The sequence below is a fragment of the Trachurus trachurus genome (genome assembly GCF_905171665.1).
Source record: "Trachurus trachurus genome assembly, chromosome: 23".
NCBI classification, from domain to species: Eukaryota; Metazoa; Chordata; class Actinopteri; order Carangiformes; family Carangidae; genus Trachurus; species Trachurus trachurus.
In genome coordinates, this window is record NC_139912.1 from 15938545 (window position 1) to 15963651 (window position 25107).

The 25107-nt window shown below is 43.9% G+C and overlaps 2 protein-coding genes across 3 annotated transcripts; one reads left to right on the top strand and one right to left on the bottom strand.

Moving 5' to 3' along the window:
* Positions 1 to 127: 127 nt before the first annotated feature.
* Positions 128 to 7167, bottom strand: zbed4 (zinc finger, BED-type containing 4). The gene is made up of 2 exons (XM_083999870.1): positions 7015 to 7167; positions 128 to 5127 (listed from the first exon to the last, which is right to left on the bottom strand). Exon 2 carries the CDS (start codon positions 4932 to 4934, stop codon positions 891 to 893), a length of 4044 nt encoding a protein of 1347 aa, XP_083855996.1. The 5' UTR covers positions 4935 to 5127; positions 7015 to 7167; the 3' UTR covers positions 128 to 890.
* Positions 7168 to 7982: 815 nt separating this feature from the next.
* brd1a (bromodomain containing 1a) lies at positions 7983 to 23395 on the top strand. 2 transcript variants are annotated; one of them, XM_083999929.1, is made up of 13 exons: positions 7983 to 8723; positions 9536 to 10955; positions 11254 to 11422; positions 12474 to 12605; positions 12731 to 12859; positions 14401 to 14713; positions 14803 to 15135; positions 16935 to 17525; positions 17942 to 18083; positions 18536 to 18669; positions 19495 to 19604; positions 20113 to 20267; positions 21604 to 23395. In XM_083999929.1, exons 2-13 carry the CDS (start codon positions 9553 to 9555, stop codon positions 21785 to 21787), a joined length of 3795 nt encoding a protein of 1264 aa, XP_083856055.1. In that variant the 5' UTR covers positions 7983 to 8723; positions 9536 to 9552; the 3' UTR covers positions 21788 to 23395. The 2 variants fall into 2 exon arrangements, with proteins under 2 accessions (XP_083856055.1, XP_083856056.1); XM_083999930.1 differs by having other exon boundaries at positions 11254 to 11410.
* Positions 23396 to 25107: the final 1712 nt, after the last annotated feature.

A 25107-nucleotide genomic window follows, 5' to 3' on the forward strand; every position in this document is an offset into this window, starting at 1 on the left:
TTTGAAACGATCAAAGCATCTGAACTCTTGGACTTTGTTTCTAATCCATAAGAATGAAGAACCTGTGCAGTATTGCATAAGGAAAACCTTTATTTACAAATGACCACAAAATTTACATGGTTCCAGTCTCAATGCTCAAACACTTATCAAATTAGGTTCAGAAGTCATTTAATATAAAAATGTACAGTACATTGTTTTACTCAATAATAAACCCATAATTTAATCCCCTGGACATAAACTTAAATTGTGCTTAAGAGACAAATTGTATATTCCAAACAAACTCCTTATTCTGAAAATACAGCAATATTTTACATGATTTTATTAAAAACATGTCAGCAGGTAAAAAAAAAAGTCTATTTCTAAATGACAGTACCATGAGCCACAAATTCACAATGAAAATTAAATAACATCAACTTAAAACATCTTTCAGTCACAGCATTTATTTTTGGGCAATGTTTTCATCCAGAAAACAACTCTGCATCTATCATTAATCCATAAGAATCAAAAAGCATCCTGACGTGATCTGCGCAATTGAACAAAATATGTACAGCATTTTTGACCTGAAGTAGTTTTGGATAAGGCACAAGGAGAGAGTAGACACAGAAAACAGAAACATCAATTTACAAGCAAACACAGTTATCACCAACCCCTACAGCTAGAAAAACCCTCCCTCCCTGATACACTTCTGACTGAGACTTTTCATCACAACAGCTCCAAAGTGTTTTAACAGTAGTACACAGAATACAATAAAACCTCAATCTGGCCTTTGCATTGAGACTCAATCAGTGTATAAATTGATATTTTACAATTTGCCCAACAGAAACCCCCCATTTCACAGCTATGCAACTTGGTCCTTGATAAAGGGCTTTCATAGTAATGCTCAATATTTATCAGTACTGAAAATAAATCAAAGGGAGGTTGACCTTGAGGAACAGCAGACCTTCCATGTTATCAAGTAGAGGTCTGGGCTGATTTAGAGCACAGTTGACACTTGCTGTGCTGAACAGCGTCTCTGCTGGGATGATGCTGGGAGGGCAGCCCACATACCGGGCAGCTACTTTGGCAAGATCGGGCCACAGGAACTTTTTCAGGTTCCAATAGTCGAGGGGGTCACAGCTTTGATCAAGTATGTCTTCCTCCAGGTACTCCAGCACCGACTGCTCAAAGGACTTTGGCTTCTCCTCTTGTTTTATCTTCTGCTGGATGTCAGCCATTAGGGACCAGAGGTTGTCCTTCTTTGAGTGGGAGGTGTTGGGCGATGCGGGGTCCTCGCTGCAGCCGTTGGGCAGCAGAGGCGTATCAGAAACTGAGGTAGAAGAGGACAAGTCCTCCTGGATTAGATCCTGCTTACATTGCTCAGCTTCTTCCTCTGTGAACAAAGAGGTCTTGTATCGTGGGTCCAGCATGGTCGCCCATGTGTATCGTGGGTCGTGCAGAATCGCTGACATTTTGCTCACCATGGCTTCCTTCAAGGACATGAGCATGGTGTCTATGCCCACGGTCTCGTCGAACAGCAGGTCTATCTTTCTGTTGAGGATGTGGATGAGCGGTATCACTTGTCCCAGAGTGGCAGTGCGGTTGCTCATCTCCCTGCAGGCCACTTCGAAAGGTTTCAGTGCATTGCAGACCGACAGCATCACCTCCCACTGATCGCAGCTGATCATTTCCCTGAAATTGCACTCGATCGACATCTCGTCGATGGCTTGCTTTTGCTCCACCAGCCGCTCAAACATGAAAAAGGAGGTCCTCCATTTAGAGGGAATATCCTGAATCAGTTGGTTCTCTGGCAGCTGGTGGACCCTCTGGAGCTCAGCCAGTTTCTCCTTGGCCTTTGCCGAGCGGTGCACGCGTTCACAGATCTTTCGTGCAATACTCAGAAGGTTCTGAACCATTCTCTGGCTCTTTATGGCTTCGCTAACAATGAGGTCTATAGTGTGTCCGAAACACTGCATGGTGACGTGGCCATGGTCCTCCAAGGTGTTTCCGATGGTATTGTTATCAGTTACAGTGAAACCCTTTTTCAGCCCTGATGAGGTGATCCAAGAATCCCACAGATACTCAAGCTGCTTTGGGATGTCATGCATATCGTGATCACAGTCTATTTGCGAGACACTTAGAAGAGCGGAGCAGTGAAAGTCCTGACCCTGGGGTCTGACACTTGACTCGTACGTCGCCCAGTGGGCAGTAAGGGTAAGGTATTCCCTTGTCTGGCTACTGACCCAAATACTAGTGGTGAAGTGGACGACACCACCTTCGGCCTCTTTCAGGTGGGTCAACACAACATCCTTCACCTTTTCGTACATATCTGGTATGGCAGTGCTGGTAAAGTAAGAAGAAGGTGGTAGAGAATACTGAGGCTGGAGGAACTCTAGCAGTCTGTTCAGTCCAGTATTCTCCACCATCGCTGATGGCTGAAGATCCAATGCGAGCATTTCTGCGATAAGTTTGGTCATTTTTTTGGCAACCGGGTGTTGTTCATCAAACTTTTCATGCTTCTCTTCCATTGCATAAACAGCAGACGGCACATCACCTGAGATTGTATTGTTACTTTCGAGAAAATGTCCATGAAACCTCTGCATGTGCCTGAAAAGACAGCTTGTGCCGAGGTTTGTAGTCTTTTTGCCTCTGCTAATTGTGCGGCTACAGTGCAAACAAACCACCTTTGTGGGGTCAACAGGTGAAATGGAGAAATGGTTCCACAGTTTTGACGTCCTTTTACTGAAAACAGGCAGGGTTTGTGGCTTTTTCTCACTGGCTGGGCTGTCAGTTTCTTTGGTTGAAACTGCGTCTGCTGCAGCGAGACTGGTGAAGGGATGAGGGGAGGAGGAGTCCTTCTCATCTGTGCTTTTTTGGTTTTTGAGGACATCTGGGTGGCGTCTCATAAGATGCCTCATCAGACAGCTTGTACCAAAGTCGCCCCTTTTACCCCGACTGATGACACATGGACAGTAACGGCACAGTGCTTTTAACTGGTCGACCGGTGACACTATGAAATGGTGCCACACTTCAGACTTCACCCGCTTCATTATCTTTTTGTTTTGCTGGAAAACTAAATGATCCTGAATCAGGACTGATTCCTGATTGAGGCTGGGGCCTTCCGAGAGGTTGCATGGTAAGAAAGTCAGGGGTGTATCCTCTCCCTGAGCGTTTAGGGAGAGATTGAGCGAGGAATCCTGCCCTGAGAGCTGCATCACCTCCTCAGATTCCTCTTTTATTTCCATACTTTCGTCCGTGCTTTGGGGCAGTTCATCTGATATGGGCTCTGGTGAGGATGGAAGCAAGGGTGATTCTTTTTTTACTTCCAGTGGATCCTGCAGTTGAGTGCGGGACAAAAATGAGGGCGGGTTTGTGTAGGGTGGGGGAATGTGATTGCCCTGTCCATTTTCCTCAATGACAACCTCTTTGTGGGCCCTCCACATGTGGCGAATAAGACAGCTTGTCCCCAGATCTTTCCCATTTTTACCTCTACTGAATTCATTCAGGCAATGGATACACACCGCTTTGGAATTGTCAGCAGGGGACAGGTAGAAGTGTTTCCATACAGCTGATCTCCGACGGGAACTAGAGCTTTTTGGGGTCCCAGGAGGGCGCTCGGCCCCTCCATCTGACATGTCTTCAAGGTTGTTTTCAATGGAATGTGAGGATGAGAGCATGCTGCTGACAGTGTCAGTGAGGGCATACTGATCTAGTTTTGGTTCAACTTTGGGTAACACTTCTTTGGATGACAGGTCTGAGTTTTCAGCTGAGGAGGTGGACGGTGAAGTGTTCTTTGAGGCAGAAGTAGTGACACTATTTGTCAAGTCTCCATTTTTTGGTGAGCTTGGGGAGGGAGGTATCACAGATGAGGGAAGAGAGCTAGTCATATTATTTGAGGCAAGAGAGCTAGTCATATCATTTGAGGCAAGAGAGCTAGTCAGATTATTTGAGGCAAGAGAGCTAGTCAGATTATTTGAGGCGGGAGAGCTAGTCAGATTATTTGAGGCGAGAGAGCTAGCCAGATTATTTGAGGATGCATCTGCTCCCTCATGTATAAGCACAGTGGGGTGAGCCCTTCGAACGTGCCTCATTAAACAACTTGTACTGAGGTCTTTCTCATTCTTACCCCGACTGAACTCCTTCATGCAGTATAAACAGATTGCTTTGGTACTGTCTCGGGGTGATATGCAGAAGTGATTCCATGCGGGAGATTTTTTCCTTGGGCTGGCATGACTCCTCATAGATGACAAAAGGCTCTGAGTGACAGCGTCCATGGCAACATCATAAAGGGTGCTGTATCCACTTAGTAGATTACTATAGTCATCGCCATCTCTGGTTACAAAGGGGCCAATTGAGCTACCAAATGCAAGCCTTTCATCCTCCTGTGTGTCCTCTTTTATTCCATTTTCATTCTCAATCTCCATTTTGATATGTTGAGTTGCTCTATTAATATTTTCATAGTTATGATCTGCATTTTCCTCTGTATCAGTGTGGCCAATTGAGCTACTGAATGCTAGACTTTCATCGTCATGTGTCTCGTCATTTATTCCATTTTCATCTCCAATCTCCTCTGTGATATATTGACTTGCTTCATCACTATTTTCATAATTAAAACTCTCTGTGTTTTCCTCAGTATCTGTGTGTAGGCATTGGTTTGAAAGAGAAGGGGAAGCTGGATCAGTTTCTTTTGTTTCATCTGACTCCAACTGGGTGTCACCCTGAGAAGATAGGTGGGGAGAAGGGGGAGAGTCTTTATCCAGTGTTAGTGAAGAGCAAGCAGGTGACTTTGCATCCAGAATCTCATGAGGGTTGATGCTGTAGGATTTGAACACGTAGCCATCCTGACCCTCAATTTTCAGGCAGGTCCCCTTTGCCTCTCTTTTTTTACTTTCGATGGAGTCATTAGGGTCACCGAGCATGTCCTCGTTGATGTAAGTGACCTCTTCCTCCCCGTCCATGGCAGCAGCCCAAGGGTTTCTGTAGAGTAGTCAGGCCTGCTTTGTCAAATGTAATCACGTATTTTGGGTCCAGTCATCGATACAGCAGCTCTCAAGCAGGTGTTGTAATGAGTGTGTGGCTCTCCAGGACACAGGCTGCCTGCTTGTCCCACTCCATTTATGACTGAAGTGGCTCCACCTCTCCACCCACAACCTAGAGAGGCAGAGAGAAACAACACAACAATTTAGAGAATTGAGATTCCAATGAACTGGTAATACAGGTAACCTGCTATAACACATAAGCCCTCCACATGACATTTATTCTCCAAAACTGACTGACCAGCCTATTTTTAATTGGGTTTGGCAGCACCAAACGTTTCATGAGGTTTAATAGTTACAAAACCATATGCTGTAAAATCTATTTTAATGAGACTCTGCTGGCATTGACCATTTTTATTTTTATTTAGCAGGGACTTTGTATCAGTAAATGTGTTTTACCCCCATAACACTCTCACTTTTGGTTTTGGTGAAGCCACACCACCTAATTGTTTTTTGCAAGTTCAGTCATTCAGCCATCATTTTGAATCATATCCTGTGCTCATCACCACACTCATATCTGTATGATCTGTAATGCTGGTAACTCTCCCATAACATTTGAGGCATTTGAAATGTACATGTGTTACTATCCAACATCTGTGTTACTTAAATCTTCATACAATCAGCATATATTGTTGTCAAACTACACCCTCCTAAATGATCAATGTGTTGAATGAACTGTTTAAATAAAACTGACCTCAATAGCCACCATGAAACTACGATTTATTGCAGGGCTGTTAAATTAGGCTGCATCAGTGTTAGCTAGGTATACATAATAAACCAGTAACTGGGGGAATAAGGTGTGTTTGTTAACAAATCTCTCTGTGCCAGGATGACAGCTACACCACTGGCTGTGGGATCGGGTCAAACCTGATCCATTAAACATGACTAGTGCCCCATAGTGGACCAAATGTGAAGAATATGTGTCACTATCTTCTTTGTATTGCCACTCAGTATTGTGCTACTGTGGTCAGAAGCCATCTAGATCAAGTGTGCATACATGCAGCATAGAATAAGTATTGATTTTTAGACAGCACTCTTTAAATGACAAATTTTCTTTTCTTAAAAGGACTGAAATGATTGCATAAAATACAGCATGTGTCCATGCAAGACACATCAGCTACAGGACCATCAGATTAAGTACGTAAATCCCACACAGGCCCAAGCCAGACTAAAATATGAAACCTCACTTAATAAAAATAATTAAAGAAAAAAACAACAACATTCGACTTAATACAACCACATGAATGCAGCCAAAACAACTTATTCCATCACTAATTAATAATACATTATCTCATTTACGCAGACGGTCTGGAAAAAAATAGAGGGAAAAAAACAAGCAACGTTGGGCCATTTCCTAAGTGATCAGTGACAGCCAGTTTTTCCGGGTTTGGCTTAAGTGCTAAGCAGGAAGATGCGAGAGGACAGCAGAAAATAGCCAACACTGACTAGCCTTCGCCTTGACGTAACATACCAAGTAGTAAATGGGTATCGACACACCGGCTTTCAGCTTTCTCCCATTGAGACACACAACACAAAGCCCGAAACTTGTGCGACCCCGGTATCAATTGTTATCTGTCGTTACAATAAGGCAAAATCGGCCAGTTACGCTACATCATCAGTTAACACCACTGTGGCTATCCTGGTGCTAACTAGACTAGCCGCACGGCTAATAAACACATAAAAACAACACACAGGTACGGCACCATGGTCACATGGATGTGTAGCACAAATATTAAAAACCAACATAACTTATACGACTGCACCATTACGGCCACAATGACCTGAAAGGACACTCACTAAAAATTTCGGACCTCACCACGACTGCTAGCTGGTTAGCTGCCAGCTAGGCCACACACAGGACACACTAGCTAACCTGGCGAGGCAGAACCAGCCGTGGCAACACACGAACCACACGGGATCCGAATCAGACCAGCACTCACCACGACGTCCTGACCGCATTAAACCGTTTTCCGGACGTGTACATGAGGTCAAGCGTACTTACTGTGAAGTGTGACGGAGTGATGACTGGGTTTCGGCTCCTAAACAGTTAAATATGACACATTTGATTGATCCGGAGGGGGGTTCACTTTGTTGCTTTTGTCTCCTGGTTTGCTAGCAGTTCACGTTCGGCCGGAGCAGCTCCACACAGCGTCGGACGGAAGGAACATGTTTTAATGATGTCACCGCCCGGGCGCAGGGTCTCCAGTGTGACGAGAGGGGTGGGGGGTGGTGGTAGTAGGCTACATTCAAGCAATATGTCACACAACAACGCGCTTTACGTTGACTTGCACTTTTTTTTTTTTTTTTTTTTTTTTTTTTTACACTTGCCAGTATTATTAGAATAACAGATTGAGTGGTCATTTGTTATTTGTAACGTAAACATATAGCAAGTGAGATCATATTTCTTTTAACTGAACGGTTATTCATTTTTTTTCAAAAAACTTTATTTTCTTCTTCCAATACTACTACTACTACTACTAATAATAATAATACCAATGCGAAAAACCATAATAATAATAATAATATTGCTTTATTCTTGATATTTGTTGCATTATGGTGGTGCTGTCGGTTTTCACATTATCATGGAACAGATTAGTATTCATCAGCTTGGATTGAAACATGAAAACAACCCAAATACCAAACGTGACTGTTAATAAACGAACAAGAACCATGGCAACGCGCCAGGTAACGTGTGATTACGACATAATTACTACTCTGTGAATGATGAATGACGGTTCATCTGTGTTGCATTCACGGTCATCCTGTGGCAACGGCTCAGACGTTTACATTAGCCTATATATATGTGATGTTTTATTTATTTATTTTTACCCCCACCATACGTTATCAATGGTCTGAATGAATGGGGGGGTCTGTCTTGACCTCAATGACAGAGAATGGGTCGCAGTGGTCACCTGGCTGGGTGGGGCACGGCAGTGTTTTGTTATTGTTGTTGTGTCCTAACTGTCCCCTGTATGTGGCGTTAAAATGCTGATTCAATTCAAACCCCCACAGCCTCACAGAGAGACTTTAGTAAGATCCGCTGGTTATTATGACTAAACACTCCAGTCACGGGAGCCAATATAGTGTAATGTCTCAGATTTAATCGCTCGGTGCTACTACTACTGCCCCCGTTTCGCTCTTTGTTTGGCAGCTTTGTCTTGCGTATGGCGACTACGACTAGGGTCGACAAAAGGCAATGCATTGATTGTGGTGTGACAGATGGACTATTGTGTGAAATCTACGACTCACCACCACCACCACCACCAACATCAGCAGCAGCAGCATGAGCCAGCAGCGTCACACGTAGAGTAAGTGCGTACGGGTGGGAGTTGTCTGGTGGTGGTGAAACGCATTGTTGTGCTGGGGGACGAGCCCGTCCGTAGTGCTGCTGCTGTTGCTGCTGCTTTCTGCTGTTGCCTCTGTTGCTGCTTTTCTGCTCCAGCAGGTCGACTGTGGCTAGCGACCGACTCTAGCCTATGAATGGTCCACAAAGCAAACTAACAGTGTGTTCTCTGCAGACGTCCACACCAGGCACGAAAGGAGGCCTCTTTTTGTTTTTATTAGCAACAAACAGACCCCCAGTATCGCCCGTTGGATGAGAACATTGTGTGCGGAATCAGAGCCACTTAGCAGGCCCTGTCGCCATTGCTTTGTACGGCTGCTGGCTAGCTATCGTCTTCCTCGGCTAGCGAAACTGTTCGTGCATCCGAGGTATGTGCTTATTTTTGGTTTTTATTTCCCCCTTTTGTGCCTTTTGTACGTGTTGACGACTAGACGGCATTACGTGCATCTGCAAAAGTGCGTAATTAATATCCTAATGTGATGTGAATTAACTGACAGTGGTTAAAAAAAGAACTCTTGTTTTTGTTTGACGCCATTTGCTCCGTTTTACGGGGTGGTGGCTAGCTCGTCTTTGCTAGTTAGCTGGCTGGCTGGCTAATGTTATTGTTAGCAACTTGGCCACTTTGACTGTGGGTCGTTAGTGGGAAAAGCCATTTGCAGCTCTGCACCAAATGGGCAAGTGCTAACTCCTGCGCAGTCATATTCAAAATACTCAGTATGGCCGCCTCCCACCGCAGTTAAATGCCCCAGCTCACTGACAAAAAGTGCATGCAACATCACAGATCACAACATTGATAGCCTACTTACTGAGGTTTGAGGCAAGACTATCAATGGCAGTTGCACCATCCATTTGCTCTCTTTACCAGCTTGTTGTTAAACTATTCAGTATTCACATCACAAAATATTTTGGTTCTGTGTGTTTTTGTGCAGATGGTATTGATTTTGAATTAGAAGAACTGATCTATTTGGTGTATTTGATACTTGCTCGCATGCTTCACATTATTTTGATTAGCTTATTCAATGCTAAGGTGGTAAACCTACCACCTGTACACATATTCTCAGTCATATTGTTATGTTGCATTTGCATAAAATCAAATGCACCTGCCCTCGGTCGTTGTTGTTACTTTCTTGCCCCTAACAAACTGTACGCAGATCTCTAACCCCACTCTGTGTCTCCACAGCAACACGGAGCGTCAAGATGAAGAAGAAAGCTCGGCAGCACCGAGTTCCGGTGCCGCAGAGGCCGCCTTCTCCCATCAAGCCTTCCCCCAACAAGCAGATCTTGACTTACGCCCAGGCACAACGCATTGTGGAGGTCGATCTCGACGGTCGCATCCATCGGCTCAGCATATATGACAAGCTGGACGTGATCTCGGACGACGACCCCATGGTGCAGGAAATGATGGAGTGCACCAGCAATAAGGAGAATGCTGAGAAACCACAGCAGCAGGTGCTTCTGAGGTCAGTGAGGTTAAAAAACAACCAGGAGAAGAGAAACGCTGCACTGGGCATCACTGGTCATGGAGAGGGAGCTGGCCATCAGGCCGGCGCCAATGCTGGGTCAAAGCTTCCTGAGCCCAAATTCCGTACAGTAGAATACAACCTTCCGGCGGTTCCTAAGCGTCCGGCCACCTTTTATAAATTCATAGAGAAAACTGAGGAAGAGCTGGACGAGGAAACGGAGTACGACATGGACGAGGAAGATTACGCGTGGCTGGATTTGGTCAATGAAAAACGGCGAGGCGAGGGGGTCAGTCAGGTCTCCCACAACGTTTTTGAATTCCTCGTTGACCGCTTCGAGAAGGAACTGTATCTGGAGAGCCTAGACAAAGGCAGCGAAAAGCAGGCTGCCATCGACGAGGACGCTGTCTGCTGCATCTGCATGGACGGCGAGTGTCACAACAGCAACGCTATTTTATTTTGCGATATGTGCAATGTGGCTGTGCATCAGGAATGCTACGGTGTGCCTTACATTCCTGAGGGCCAGTGGTTGTGCAGACACTGCCTCCAGTCACCCAGTCAGCCCGCAGATTGCATCCTCTGTCCCAATAAGGGCGGAGCGGTGAAAAAGACGGAGGACGACCGATGGGGCCATGTGGTGTGCGCGCTGTGGGTCCCTGAGGTCGGCTTCTCCAACACCACCTTCATCGAACCCATCGACGGAGTCAGCCACATTCCTCCAGCCCGCTGGAAGCTCACATGCTACCTCTGCAAGGAGAAAAGTGTCGGGGCGTGCATCCAGTGCCACAAAGCCAACTGTTACAGCGCTTTCCACGTCAGCTGTGCCCAGAAGGCCGGCCTCTTCATGAAGATGGAGCCGATCAAAGAGGTCACGGACACAGGAGAGCCCACCTTCTCAGTGAAAAAGACAGCCTACTGTGGAGCTCACACACCTAACGGATGTGTGAGGAGACCTCTCACGATATATGATCAGGTCAAACCCAAAAACGGACTATGTAAGAAAGTGGACAGAGGGCGGGCTGCTGGTAAAGGACAGTCAAAAGGAAAGCAGAAGAAGAAGAGTAAGAAGCCTGAGCCTGAAGTTGAAGAGGAAGAGGAAGCTGCAACCCCAGCTACTGTGCCTACCTTTCCTGCTCACAGGTACAGATATTAGTTCATGTTAATGATGGGAAGTGTATTGTGCCGGTGGTTTGACTATGTGACACTGGCTAATATTTGCCTTCCCCTGTCAGCTGCTTGTGTGTGTTGCCTTGCCTGTGTGAAGTGCTGGTGAGGTTCTTATTGTAACTGTTAAGTTTATGTTTCAATGAAAGTTGCCATCAAAGCCAACCAACCACACACAGTTTCCCCTAAACACTGATAAAACACAGACAGCCGGTCACTCTCTTTCTCTCCCTGACTCTATCCTGATAACACCCTGTCCTCCTGACTCCTGTAGGTTACAAACCATCCTAAACCAGGTGTCGATTCAGAAGAAGAAAGCGTTTGTGGAGCTGGTCCTAAATTACTGGACACTGAAGAGGCAATCCAGGAATGGACTTCCCCTCATCAGACGCCTTCAGACAAGCCTGCAGTCTCAGAAGAATGCACAACCGGTTTGTTCATCTGTCAGTCAAACACAGAAGACTTTCAGTCTTCCTTTTGCCTTTTATCAAAGTACCAGTAGTTTATAGAATTTGAAGTATGTGTTCATTTTTGAAAACATTTAATTGTGCAGTATGCTGATGAGAACTTCATTACTGATGTTTGACAATAGATCTTTGGCCTATTAAAGGAGAATTCCGGTCATTTTCTAAGTAACGCTCTACAGCTCCAGGTCCCCCGATTGCAACCATAGGAAAAAATCAGAGAAAAATGTGTGCACACTGGACCTAGCTCTCCTCCTGCTAGCTGCGTTACACCACAGTTAAACAGAGAAGTAATGGGGGCAGCTCTTCTAACTGCGACTTTGGCCTCTATATAATGCTCAAAATATCACTACAAATGCTTCGCAACATCCACCAGTTCCTTACCACACAACACTGAGTGTGCATAACTCCGTTAATAAGAGAGAGCAATGTTAACATGTGTGAAAAATTATTTTGGATGGGGGAAAAATCAGTTATATTCATATTGATGCTTTTTTCCCCATCCAAAATCATTTTTTCCCTCATGAATCCATGTTTTCCTTGTGTTTATGTCTTTGTTGATATGGAAACAGTCCCGAGCTCGACAGTTGACTAGTAAGGTCTACCCAGGAAGCTAGAGAAAACAGAGATAACTGATAAAAACACACATGTAGCACTGTTCTCTCATGCACACTCAGTGTTGTGTGGTAAGGAACTGGTGGATGTTACAAAGCATTTGTAGTGTTATTTTGAGCATTATATAGAGGCCAAAGTCACAGTTCAAAGAACTGCCCCCAGTACTTTGCTGTTTAACTGCAGTGTAGCGCAGCTAGCAGGAGGAGAGCTAGGTCCAGTCTGCACACATTTTTCTCAGATTTTTTCCTATGGTCGCACTCGGGACCTAGAGCTGGAGAGCGTTACTGAAATTCTCCTTTAAGTAATAGAGGATCCCACTGTATGCGAAAATTTCTAGAAATATGCCTTTCATGCAACATGTTTCTATTCTTTTCAGTTTTTAATGTATGTATGTTTATTTAAATACCTTCACCAGAGGCAAAATGAGGAGGAGAGCAGGGCATTAAAGGACCAGCTGAAGGAATGGCACCGTCTCCGACACGACCTAGAGAGAGCCCGGCTGCTGCTGGAGTTAATCCGCAAGAGGGAAAAGCTCAAGAGGGAAGAGGTAGGAGTGGGTGGATGGATAGTTGACTGACTCGTTTTAAATTTTACCGCTTGTAGGAGAAATATCGCTGAATAGATGGAAACAGTCTGATCTTCTGAAGTTCGATTTTATGCTGTGTGTTGCAGATAAAGTTGCAGGAGACCCTCCTAGAGATGCAGCTGACTCCCTTCAGTATTTTACTCAGAGCTCTTTTAGACCAGCTTCAAGCAAAAGACCAGGCCAGGATCTTCGCCCAGCCGGTTGATGTCAGTGAGGTGAGCTTTGTCACACAAAAACTTTCTTCTCTACAAAAAGCGTTTTCTTTGAACTACACATTCGCCGTTTTCACTTTCCACTGCATATATGGATATGAAGATATGTGTTTGCGTTACACAACAGTGTCATTTTGTAAAGGATGTTCATGTGGGCGTAGGTTTCAGAGTTGTGCTTTTTAGTTACTATCATGAACTCTTCAGGAAGTGTACACTGTGACTTAAAGTGAGCACAAGTGCTTCAGCTGCCGTCCAGACACTTATCACTGTTTGATAAGCAACCGGACTTTCTGGTTCATACTGCAACACAGTCCTTTTTGCTGCAGGACAGTGGGACTGTTTTACTTGTTTTCTCTGTCTGATTGCTTGGATCCTTCTTCTGCGATGCTGACACAATGCCATTAATTACAGTGTGTGATTTTGTACGTGATACAAACATGTTGCTTCTTTAAACAAGTATCCATGTTTACAGAGGAGTACGACAGTGTCTTCATAAAGATCGAATCACTGACATGATCTGTGATAGCGCAGACAGCCAGCAAACCCCAGAAAACTACCACTTAGACAGGGAACTTGGCTCACCTCTGTATCTGTAAAAAGTTGCAGTCAAACTCATCACAAATTTTATCACGGCTTGCTTCAAACAGCAAGCTGTGATCACAGTGACCAGGGTCACACCCCCCCCCCCCCCCCTCCTCTCCCCATGTAGACAGGCCTGAGCAATGTGACCTGCTGGTACTTGGAATGTGTAACCTGAGACGACGGCCTGCCGGCAGATGGTGACGTCTGTGAAAGGTGGAGGGTGCTTCACGGCGCAAGCCCGGCTAGCTCAGTCGGTAGAGCATGAGACTCTTAATCTCAGGGTCGTGGGTTCGAGCCCCACGTTGGGCGTGGCTTTTGCCTCCAGGATGCTTTTTATGTCTTTTATGCTGCGTGTCATTCCCCCTCTCTCTCACGCCTCATTTCCTGTCTCGCAGGATTTCTCCCATCGCTATCCTTAATTTTTTACCTTAATTAAAAAGCTCCGGACTAATTGTGATAGTTGTGATAGTTAACTACATGACTTGTTACGATGTGAATGGAGGCTCTCTTCCTTCCACCTGGCGTCTCATGGCTAAAAAAAAAACAAACTTGGAACATCAGTGTAGTAGCCTACTTGGCTGCTGCCCCGTCGTCCCTGCTCTCGCCTCTGCACACCGCGACACAAACGTGATCCGTAGCCGGCAATCTTTTGTATATGACGATTAAGACTACACAAATACACACGTCCTAACATCGTATATTGTATAACGTTATCCACCGCTCCATGTATCGATTTTTCGCCGGCTTTGTTGTAAACAAATGCACATGGATGAGAGAAGCGTTACCAAAACAGCAGAAAAGCGACCGGACTTGCATAGTTCCCCTTTAATTCTCATGGTAAGCTTTGCTTGTGTGGAAAGTGCGGTTAGTGATTAGTTTCATTGTCATACTGTGGAAAAATACTGCTGTTACTGAATCTTTTTGGATACACAAAGTTGAATAATATTTGCTGTCTCCTGTAGGTGCCTGACTACCTCGACCACATCAAGCACCCGATGGACTTCTTCACCATGCGGCAGCGCATCGACGCTCAGGCCTACAACAACTTTGAGCAGTTTGAGAGCGACTTCAACCTCATCATTGACAATTGCATGAAGTACAACTCAAAGGACACGTATTTCTACCGGGCAGCCGTTCGCCTCCGAGATCAAGGCGGGGCGCTGCTCAGAAAGGCCCGGCGCGATGTGGAGAAAATCGGCTTCGACGTGGAAAGCGGCACGCATCTGTCCGAGGCTCCGGAAATCAAAGCACCACCAGCCTTTTCCTGGGAAGACGGTAAGCGCAGAAAGCAAAAGACGCAGCCTCGCCGATGTGTTCTGCATCGAGGAATACGTCATAAAATGTGTTTTTAACTCTTTCCTCAGTGGACCGCCTACTCGTACCGGCCAACCGGGGGAATGTGCCTCTGGACAAGCAGCTGCAGCAGCTCCTGGAGAAGTTCGACATGACCTGTGCCATGAAGTCCAGCCCCTCGCGTAGCAAGCGGCTCAAGCTACTCAAAAAGACCATCAACGACGTTCGCAGCGAAATGAGCCTAAAAAGAGTCCTACCCTCCCACCACCACTGCTCCTCCTCCTCCTCCTCCATAACAGCTCCCTCCACATCTGCACCATCCTCATCAGCTCCCTCCCACCCAGAGAACGGTAAACCTAAGGACGAGAGACTGAAGCCCAACGGACATCTTCCAGATGATGAGGGTATGTGTGATTTGTGTTTGGAGGAAATTCATTTCCTGGTTGATGCTGTGCTTGTCATGCAGCCTCCGTGGTTTTAAAGGAATCACATGTCTCCAATATCCCCAAACGCAGGTCAAAGGTCAGATTTTAAGCCCCTACCCCAGACATGACCTCCCAGAGCAAAGCAGTCATATGATGTGTGTGTGAAACATCACAGTATGGTCATCTTTGTTTCTTTTAGTGCTGTAGCTCTTTCCAGCACTTTCAACAAAACAAAGTGGTGATTGAATCTGATTATTAGGCTGATACATAACCATGATCAAACTGTCCCTTTTGTACGGACACGAGGACCCGTTTGTTGTTTGAGGAGTTTGCTAAAACACTGCAGACTTTGTTAGAATTTGGGAAACTCTACATTTGTGAACCTCAACTTTTATTTCCCAAAACGAGAAGCAGGAGTCAAATCCATCCTCATTATGTTATAAATAGGATTATTGTGAGTGGGATTAATAGTGGTAATATTATTTTTTAATGTCCAATAAGATTTTCCAGTGACATGGGCACACACTTGAGATTAGTTATTGCACTAATAAAGTATATCTTAATTGGCACAGAGTGGGTCCAGCAAACATTATGTGAAGCAGTTTAAAGTTCATTACAGATGAAGCATCTGCACCTTTTGTGTCCACATCATTCTGGAGAGTCAAGTTTTTTTTTTTTTTTTTTGATTTTTTATTCAAGGCACCAATTTACTGGGCTCTAACCCTGGGAAGGAAAATGGTTTCATCATCATTACAGAAAGTACACAGTAGCTGGTTTAAGCTTCAACTACTATACAAAAATGGTTTCCTTTTTATTTAGGAGAAGCTGTAAGGAAAAAACACATCCTCCTCACAGATCGATGACATTGATCTACACAAAAATGCTTGAATTGAAAACCACTTAAAGCCTCGGTAAACTGCAAAACTCCTTTTGTGAACGTTTTTATTCCAAACCACAGAAGCAGACAGTCATAACTTCAGGTTTACACGGAGGTGATGGATGTGTGACGGGTAACTCCTAACAACATTCCTGTGTCCCGCTGCAAGTCGTACTTTTGAATGCATCCAAGCAAACATCATTTTCCACATCCAGAATGCAAAAAAATACCAGCTAACATTTCTAAACAAGGTCATAACCCAGCGGCTCTGCAGTATCTCACGCTGTCGCCGCAGTGGCTTCCTCAAGCTTAAACTTGCAGCACTTGCTGAGTCGCATTAAGACTGGTGAAGATAGCATTATAATGAGCTAGTGCGGGAAAAAGAAAGGAAAAAGTCATTTTGCTCTCATTTTTTATTTATAAAATTGCCTCAGTGTTATGCTAAATAGCCCCTAGTTTTACTCATATGACAAACCCAAAAGCCGTATGATATTATGCAGTGCCAGCGTTTCTGCAAACACAAGGACAAAGTGTGGATGTTGCAGCACCATTACTGTGGCTAATGGTATTCTACTGTAGGTCATTTTTTGTCTTTGTCACAGACTTTTGTTATATTTGTTTAGGATTTGAACTTTTTTATGAATAGGTTTCTCTCCAGCTATCCTTTATCATAAAAATGTATTATAGATCATTTCTATAGGGCATTAAAGTCTAAATAAAACATGGTACCTAAAAAAGCAAAACAAAGGAAAGCAAAGTGTGTTGCATAATGATCAAAAACTATAAAACAGCCTTTGTGGCGTAGTCTGAATAATGTGTGTTCTACTTAGTAGTTTAAATGATTAATGCTGAAACGAGTCAGGATATAAACTCTGTTTTCTCTTCTTCTGTCTCCCCACAGGAGACAAGTCTCTTCCTCCTAAACTGGAGCCCTCAGACTCGATACCACCCCTCATCCACTCTGACACAGACCCCGAGCCCCCCACCCTCAAACCAATCGATACCGCCCCACACTGTGACGACAAGACTCACAGCAAGCGGGTCAAGTTTGACCGGGACATCCCGGACCTGCTGTCCTCTGCTCCACGCCTCAACGGCCACTCCCGAGACAGCCTCCAGAACTCTTTGCTGGACGGAGACGTGAGCGTCGTCGCCACGTCCACCCTGGCCGAGCCCACGGGAACGGTCAGCCGCCGCACCGCCGTGCTCTTCCGCAAATCCAAGGCCTCCAGTCCGCTCAAGCCCCCGAAGAGCGGAGAGGAGGGGGTCGACGCCGTTGACAGAAAAGAAGGCGAGGAGGGGGAGGAGGACGAAGACGATGCGCAGCTGGGGTCCAAGTCTTTCCTCTCGGTGGTCATACCCAGGCTGGAGACGCTACTTCACGGCAAGAAGAGGAAGCACAGCGGCAGCAGAGACAGCGAGGAGGAGGGGGGAGGAGAGAGAGAGCAGGAAGAAGAGGAAGGAGAATCTCCCGTGAAACGACTTGACACTGGTAAGATTTAAAAGAAAAAAATGTTTTAATTTGATTGGTCATTTTCTTTCTTTCTGCTCGACTAAACATTTCTTTGAGTTCCAGTATGTGAGAATTTGAATGGCACTTCCTCAAGCGCCTGATTAAATTAGTACAGCAGTATTTAGCTCGGTTGCCAACTGCTGAAATTGGCAGCGCAAACATCGCAATTAGCTGTTACAGTGCTTACAAGTCATCACAGTCAAATTCCACACAGCACAGCAGTCACAACAGCCACTTGTTTACTCTTTTACATCTGTTTGCTTAAATTGGATTAGACGTTGGCTGAGCAACCTGTAGCCGACGCAGCTACGACAACATGCGGTACGGAAGCCGCTCAGATTCAGGGCGTTGTAGTTTTATGACGAGGTCTGAGGTTCTGCCGTGTGTTTTCTCAGGTCTGTCGAGTGGGTTTCTGGAGGTGGAGGAGGAGAAGGAGCTCGAAGAACCCAGTAGAACCAGTAGACCCTTGGAGCCACGAAGACGCTGTGCATCTGAGTCCTCCATCTCCTCATGTAGCAGCCTGCCAGGAAGCACCAGGTAAATGTAGTTCCCAACCTTTTTTGGCTCATGACCCCGTTTTGACCTCACAAATTTCTGGCGAGCCCGCGGTCACGTCAGATATTTTTATATGCTGCATTTTATTTGAACTCGATTTGATATTCAAGAAAATTGAAGTATAGAATACAGTTGTTTAAGATTGTGTGTGGTGTTTTTAATCATAATTTTAAAAAGAATAATAATTAGTTAAAAAAATATTTTTTTCAGTAATTTTTTTTAATCAATTAGTCATTTCAGGCGACCCCATTTGAATTCCAGGTGACCCCGTGTGGGGTCCCGACCCCAAGGTTGAAAAACACTGTGACACCAATGTCTGTTGAGGAGCCGCAGCGAATTCTGAATGAATCATGAGTGATTAAAATGACGCTGGCCTGCCAGGAGGATATGATGGGCTGTTCACTCATGTGTTGTGTCTTCTGTCTTGTTTCCAGCACCATTCTCAGTCTTCCAAAATGTGGGAAAGGAAAACCTGCCTTGGTCCGGAGAAACACTGTGGACGATAAGAGCGAATTAATCGCCTGCATCGAAACCGGGAACTTTGCAAAAGCCGCACGAATCGCAGCCGGTAAGTCATCAAAACAAACTGGATGTATGTTGGGTGAGGGGAAATTTTCAACATTAGATACAGGCATATTCACAGGTTTTAACATAGTGTTACATAATAAAGAATATTGTCCAATTTTCATCTCAATGTGAAATATTTACATTCAATCAATTGTAAAAAACACCACATTTTTGAGCTAGAACATCTTTCTATACTATTAGCATGTTCTGCAAGGAGCTCTCACATTGGGTCAATGCTCTAAAGAGACACATGCATTTTCAAGCAGCTCATTAGTTGAATGGAAGAATAACTGGCAAATGAATTGTTCAGTTATCTGTGTGGCCTGTAGAAAATGCACTGCAGTAAGTGGTTGTGTGTATCTCCAGATGTCTGCAGCTTCTATGAATCGTAAATTGTCTAAAAATCTATCAACACAATTATGGATTACTTTCAAGCTTCAATGTCAATTCGGTCTCGAAAGTTGGTAGAACATGCAGATGCCTGGTATTTACACACACAGAGAAAGCAGGGTTGGAAATCAACAGCAGCTATACCAGCCAAGTTCTTGTGTGACTTTTGGCAGTGGCCAGTGAGTCTTTGTGCGCTGGCTGCCACCATGGCATGTAACCAGTCGGCATCTGGAGACACTTCCCTCATGTTAAATTCACATTTTGGCTGGCGAGACGGCGCAAGTGGCTGGTAAATTTTAATATCTGTCGTTCACCGCTGAAAAAAAAAAAGTTCATTTCCCACCCTGTTGTGTTGTGTGCTCCACTTAAAGCATGGCTTTTGGAAATGTGTTTAAACCCACACATAACTTGTTTGGTGTTGTTCCCGCTTCCATAGAGGTTGGCAACAGCAATATCTGGATGCCCGCTAGTGCTGCAACAGTTGCATTGGAACCCCTAAAGCTAGTTTGGGCCAAATGTAGTGGATACCCTTCCTACCCAGCCTTGGTGAGTGTTTGTGGGGGAGAAAGCATGACAGTCGCCGACTAAAGTCCTTTCACCCTGATATTTTGTTGATATCTCTTCACTTTGGGACACATTGGGACCTCATTTTCGACACTCTTGTCTCGCATGATGAAGCAATAGTTGGACTGCAGCTGCTCTTTTCAGTTGCAAGTGCCCACATTTCAAAATAAAAGTCCCTGCTTTTTCCTCTAGGTGGCAGCCTTTCACTGCCACCTGGTTTAGATTTGACCTTAGCATGGAAGGACAAATGAGGAAGAGAATCTAACCACCACAAGCTGCATGCATCTGTGTGTATATATGTGTGTGTGTGTGTTTATACATCAAACTGTAAATATCTTTACTGTATGCTTGACTGATTGTGTGTGTGACTGCACAGTGCACTTACAGTTGCCTCAGACTTTTGCCCCCCCCATGTATGTTTACCATGTGTTTGCATTCATAAGCATGTGTGCGTGTCTCCCCTCTCGCCTCCTCCCCTCGCTGTGCGTAGATCATCGACCCCCACATGCCGCGCGTGGGCTGCCAGCACAACGGGGTGTCCATCCCCATGCCCCCCATGGATGTGCTCCGCATCGGAGAGCAGATGCAGTACAAAGCCGAAGAGAAACTCTACCTCGTCCTCTTCTTCGACAACAAGCGCAGCTGGTGAGTGCCGCCGTCCGCAGGAGCGATTGAAGCCGCCGCAGGTTTCTAAGCCCGTCAGTCAGCAGCTCGTTATTCTCTCGAGGCTGCGTGACATCAATTGTCAAGACACAACAAATGGCTCTTGCTTCTAGAGCCATTTGAAAATTTCACCTGGACTCCCATTACCAGGAAAATGTTTTTCATTCTTAAACAGTGAAAGTGGCAGGGTGGCCTTTTGTGTCAGACAAGTGACAACCTGCACTCACTGTTTTACCCACTGCTGGGAAATGATATTTTTCATATTATGCTGATTCATGTTCACGATAAGCATTTTTAACAACCTCCAGTTAAAATATAAAATGGCATTTCTTGGACTACTTTTGCATTTATGAGTCACCCTGTCGTTATGGGTCAATAACAGGAACTGAAAATGTCCTGTTTCCTGGAAAAAACAACAACCAGCAGGGACCTGATATTTTTTATATTTTTACTGCGTGTAATTTTGTTTTCATACCTCAGTGACGCCGCCTTACTACTGTTGTAGTAGCAGACAAGTACATATACAGTATATAGTCAAGAATAAGCCTGAGTAAAGCAAAGTTTACATTTGTAAAAAAACAAAAACAAACTGTGCAGCTGCTTCAAGCTCAGTATCTGAATCAGACATACATTAAAACTGAGAGAGCCTAGAGAAAAAACTACTTTTTTCCCCCTTTTACTCTTTCCCTGTCCTCGCTTAATATTACAACCAGTAAAACCACCTGCTCCTCTGCCTGATTCATTGGCAGTGTCTCAAGGAGAGGCTCCACAGTAACAATAGTAACAGCAAATCTAGCATTTAAAGGTTTTACTTTTTCTACTCTCTGAGCCAGTTCTCCCTTTTTCATCTGTGCGTTCATGGGCTGAAACAAAGGCTCTTTGTTAGCAGCTTTTTAAAGCATGAAATTCAGTTGTTACAGTAAAATAAGTTCTTTTAGTTATGTGTCATATTTCAGATTAAACATAAATGTAGAATAGTGCAGTTTGAAATTTGTAGGGAGAAAGTGTCTTAATGTGACATAAAGTGCTCCATATCCCATGACAGCGCAGGAAGTGGCAGGAAGAAATGCTAAAAAAAGATGTTGGCTTTATGTTTTTCCCCCCTCATACATAATATATACTTAAAAGATGAAATTAGAAAAAGAAAGTAAGATCCATGCTTTGTAACTTATTATTTGCAATTATGGAAAATAAAACTTTATTTATGGTGAGAAATCAGCATTGTCATTGACATTTCTAGAAAGCAGAAAGCACATCAAATCTCCTTCTGTCCAGATGATGTAATGTCAATGCCTACTCTCCTCTTTCCCCCCCTCAGGCAATGGCTTCCTAGGTCCAAGATGGTTCCTCTGGGGATGGACAAGACCATAGACAAGATCAAAATGATGGAGGGACGCACATCCAGCATTCGCAAGGCTGTCCAGATCGCCTTCAGCCGTGCCATGAACCACCTGAGCATAGTGCAGGACGAGCCAGTCAGTGACCTCAGTGATGTGGACTGATGACACTCGCTGGCTCCGTCCCCACACACACACATACACACACACACACACTCTTGTACCTCTCCTGTACCAAATACATTCACCCCCCTCCACCCCATCCCCCCACAACACCCCTCCTCCTCTCTCTGTCTCTACAGGAGACTCAAATGTTTACTGGACACCTGCTGTAACAGGTGGTGTCTGCTCCTCACCCACTCCTACTCGTACACACTCCTACCATGTGCCGATGGGATACGGCTGCTGCTGAATGTGAATGTGTCTGTCCTCTCCACCTCCAGGCTTGTACCTGTGCTCAGAGACTGCTCCCCTCTTTTGTCACTCCCCACCCTCACCCCACCAGTCACCACTGTCATTTCCATTCATCACGTTGAGGCAAAAAGCCTCTGTGATTGATTTAGAACATTTTGGTGACCTTACCTAATGTATCTGTGAGTCAAGACTTTGTAGTGAGACAAACTGAACATCAGTTGTCGCATTTTGGCTGATGCTGATTAGTTTTTTTTCAAACTCGGTCCGTTATACTGGCAGTAGCCAGTCACCATTTCTGTTAAAAGTTGCTAAAAAAGAAGCATCTAGTAGCTGGTAAAGCAGCTAAAGTGAATAAACTATACATTTCCTGCCTACACGGAGGCTTTTCAGTTGCATTGAATCAGCTGTAGCCAAAGCTAACATTTATGTTAAGGTCACATTTACATACTGAGTTCATCTCCATTTACAGATATCTTCTTTTGTATTTAAATTGTAAATATATTGTACAGCTGCTTGACACTAACTTATTTTGTAGTTTTGACATAAATGGGTACTGTACAGGAGTTTTCTTAGTATTTATACTGGATGCATTCTTGGCACAAATGTGTGCTGTTTTGCCAGTGCTGTATGATCAAGAAGAATATAAAAAAATGCAAAAGCCTTAGTATTAAGGAGATTAGGGCTAAAATGTCATGTTTCTGAAAATTATGAAGTATTCCCTTTTTTCATTTTTTTTTAAGTTATTGAAGTTTATAATCGTAAGCTTCCATTTGGCATTAATCCTTTTTGTATAAAAATAGTTTTAGTATATTTTTGTTTATATATATTTATATGATTTGAATACATGGTTATACAGTATGTAAGTCTCTGAAGCTCATATAGGCAGTCAGATGTTGTGGACACAGAACGTATATTGTTCTCAAGAAACCAAAAATGTTGCTACCCAGATGTTTTTTGCTGATTAATTTTCTGTGTGATGTGTGATTGTTGCCAAAAAAAAGAAAGAAAAAAAAGTGTATTTTTATGTGATGCATTTGACTGTTACTTGGTTTTGCTGTAGTCGTAGGGAGATGTGCCTGCGTTAACTTATTGTAAAGTATTTGCATTACTTTATATTCAAGGAAAGACGTGCAAACTGATTGTGGTAAAGTGGCACATTTTGTGGTGGATACTTGCCTTCTTTTTAAGTAACCTTTTCTAACTTTTCTTTTGTAGTTGTAGACTTCAAGACATTTCATTTTATACTATTGCTTATTTTTTCTGGGTAGCATTGGGTAGTTTTGGTATATTTCTTTTGTACTTAACTGTAGTAGTTTTTTTAATCAGGTTATATGGAATATTGCTGGGACTGTTTTTTGTAGCAAAGCAAAAAATAAACATACAAATATGAACATGTGCCGCTTTACTTTTTTTTTGGTGATATCACTCTCCCTTTCATGCTTCTACAAACCCACAGCGCAATCAATAGATCAAAAACGCAGTGAAAAAAGCTAAAATTGGATTCAATTTGTTATTAAAATGAAATGTTTTGAGCGTAATCTGGGGAACGAGAGATTTCAGTTCTTATAAATATCACTTTAAAGGACTGTACCTCCTTCATGGTTGGCAGAGGGCAGACACTAATTTAGCCAACCACTTGCCATATGGCACTGTACCATGCTCATCTACTCAGCTGATGATTGTCCACTTAAATTGCAAATTGGGTCCTATAGGTTGCCAGCTACATAATGTGGGCTTCAAAGAAGGCTGCTTTATGAACTGTGGCAGGACACATTGCTACACTGCAAGTATCAAACATAATCTTGACACGCTGCTGCACACTTTGCATGAGATGAAGGCATCGGTGAATGGTACCACTATGAAAAAAAAGTTATCTTGTAAGAAGTAATTATTATTCAAAATTTTGCTCCTGTGTATAATTCTCTGAAATTAGGAACCAGAGTCATCTGAGATGAATTTCCACAGTAACTAGTAAACAGACAAGGTAGGGATATAGCTAGTTTAAAGAGCCTCGAGAGATGCTTTAATGATACAAAATCATTACCACTTCCACTCTCCAGTTCCCAAGCTCAATTTTAGTGCTTTCCAGTAGATAATTCAGCACTTGACAGTACAAACTGTAGCTGCCCAAGTGTATGCTGGTGGTCCATAAAACTATCAATACGGTACAACAATCTAAAAGACTTACTCATCAAACGCTTCGCTCATTAAAAGTACATAAGGCAAATGTAAAATAATTTTTTATAAAAAAGTAAATAGGTTGATGCTGTTGTGCAAACAGTATTTTACAGCTGGGTGAGTTGAAACTTCATATTAAGTTTTGTATTGTACTTGAAAACTCTTCATCTTTGTACTTTGAGTGGTTACTTTTAATTTTCAGTAGGCTATATGAAAACTAAACTGTCTCTAGGAAAAAAATAGCTAGGCTACTAACTCATTAGACATGTGACAAAGCACACAAGGCTAATGCTGAAAGGTGAGTACTGGGATAAATGCAGTTGAGTAAAATGTCAAATTTTTGTCTCTAAAATGTAATATTTGCGTTAAAATCTAATTATAAAGTAGAAAACAAACAAACAAACAAACAAACAAACAAACAAACAAACAAAAACCTTGAATTTAAATGAGAGAGAAGTTTTGGGATTAGTTGAACAGGAAAAGGCGCCATTTTGCCTCCGTCCACAGAGAGGCGCTGTGGCTCCATAAAAAAAACCCTCCATTTCCCCCCCCCTCGTCCTGCCCAAGACGTCGGATACAAACCCAGCAGCATACCTGAGCGTCCACCTGCCGAGCTCAGCCCCACTCACTCACTCACGGCTCCTCTCAGGTGAGCATCAGTATTCAGCCTGTAAACCTTTTTCATCACTGTGTTCAAATGCTGAATGCACCGATTAGAGCGAATGTCAATTAATGCTAAATCAGTTTGAGGACATGGCTGCTGGTTTTGGCGCCTTCTCTCCTCCTGCACAGCTTTAAAAAAAAAGCCTGTTAATGCCCATCACGGACCGCCTCCATTTTCTTTTTTATTTTATTTTTTCACAGAGAGTGGGCAGACAATTCAACTCTTAAGT

Bases quoted from the DNA above. Each gene is read 5' to 3' on its own strand.
- zbed4 (XM_083999870.1), bottom strand. From the start codon at position 4,934: ATGGACGGGGAGGAAGAGGTCACTTACATCAACGAGGACATGCTCGGT.
- brd1a (XM_083999929.1), top strand. From the start codon at position 9,553: ATGAAGAAGAAAGCTCGGCAGCACCGAGTTCCGGTGCCGCAGAGGCCG. The intron at 18,084-18,535 runs GTAAATGTAGTT...TCTTGTTTCCAG, and splicing joins AGCCTGCCAGGAAGCACCAG to CACCATTCTCAGTCTTCCAA. The intron at 20,268-21,603 runs GTGAGTGCCGCC...TCCCCCCCTCAG, and splicing joins TTCGACAACAAGCGCAGCTG to GCAATGGCTTCCTAGGTCCA.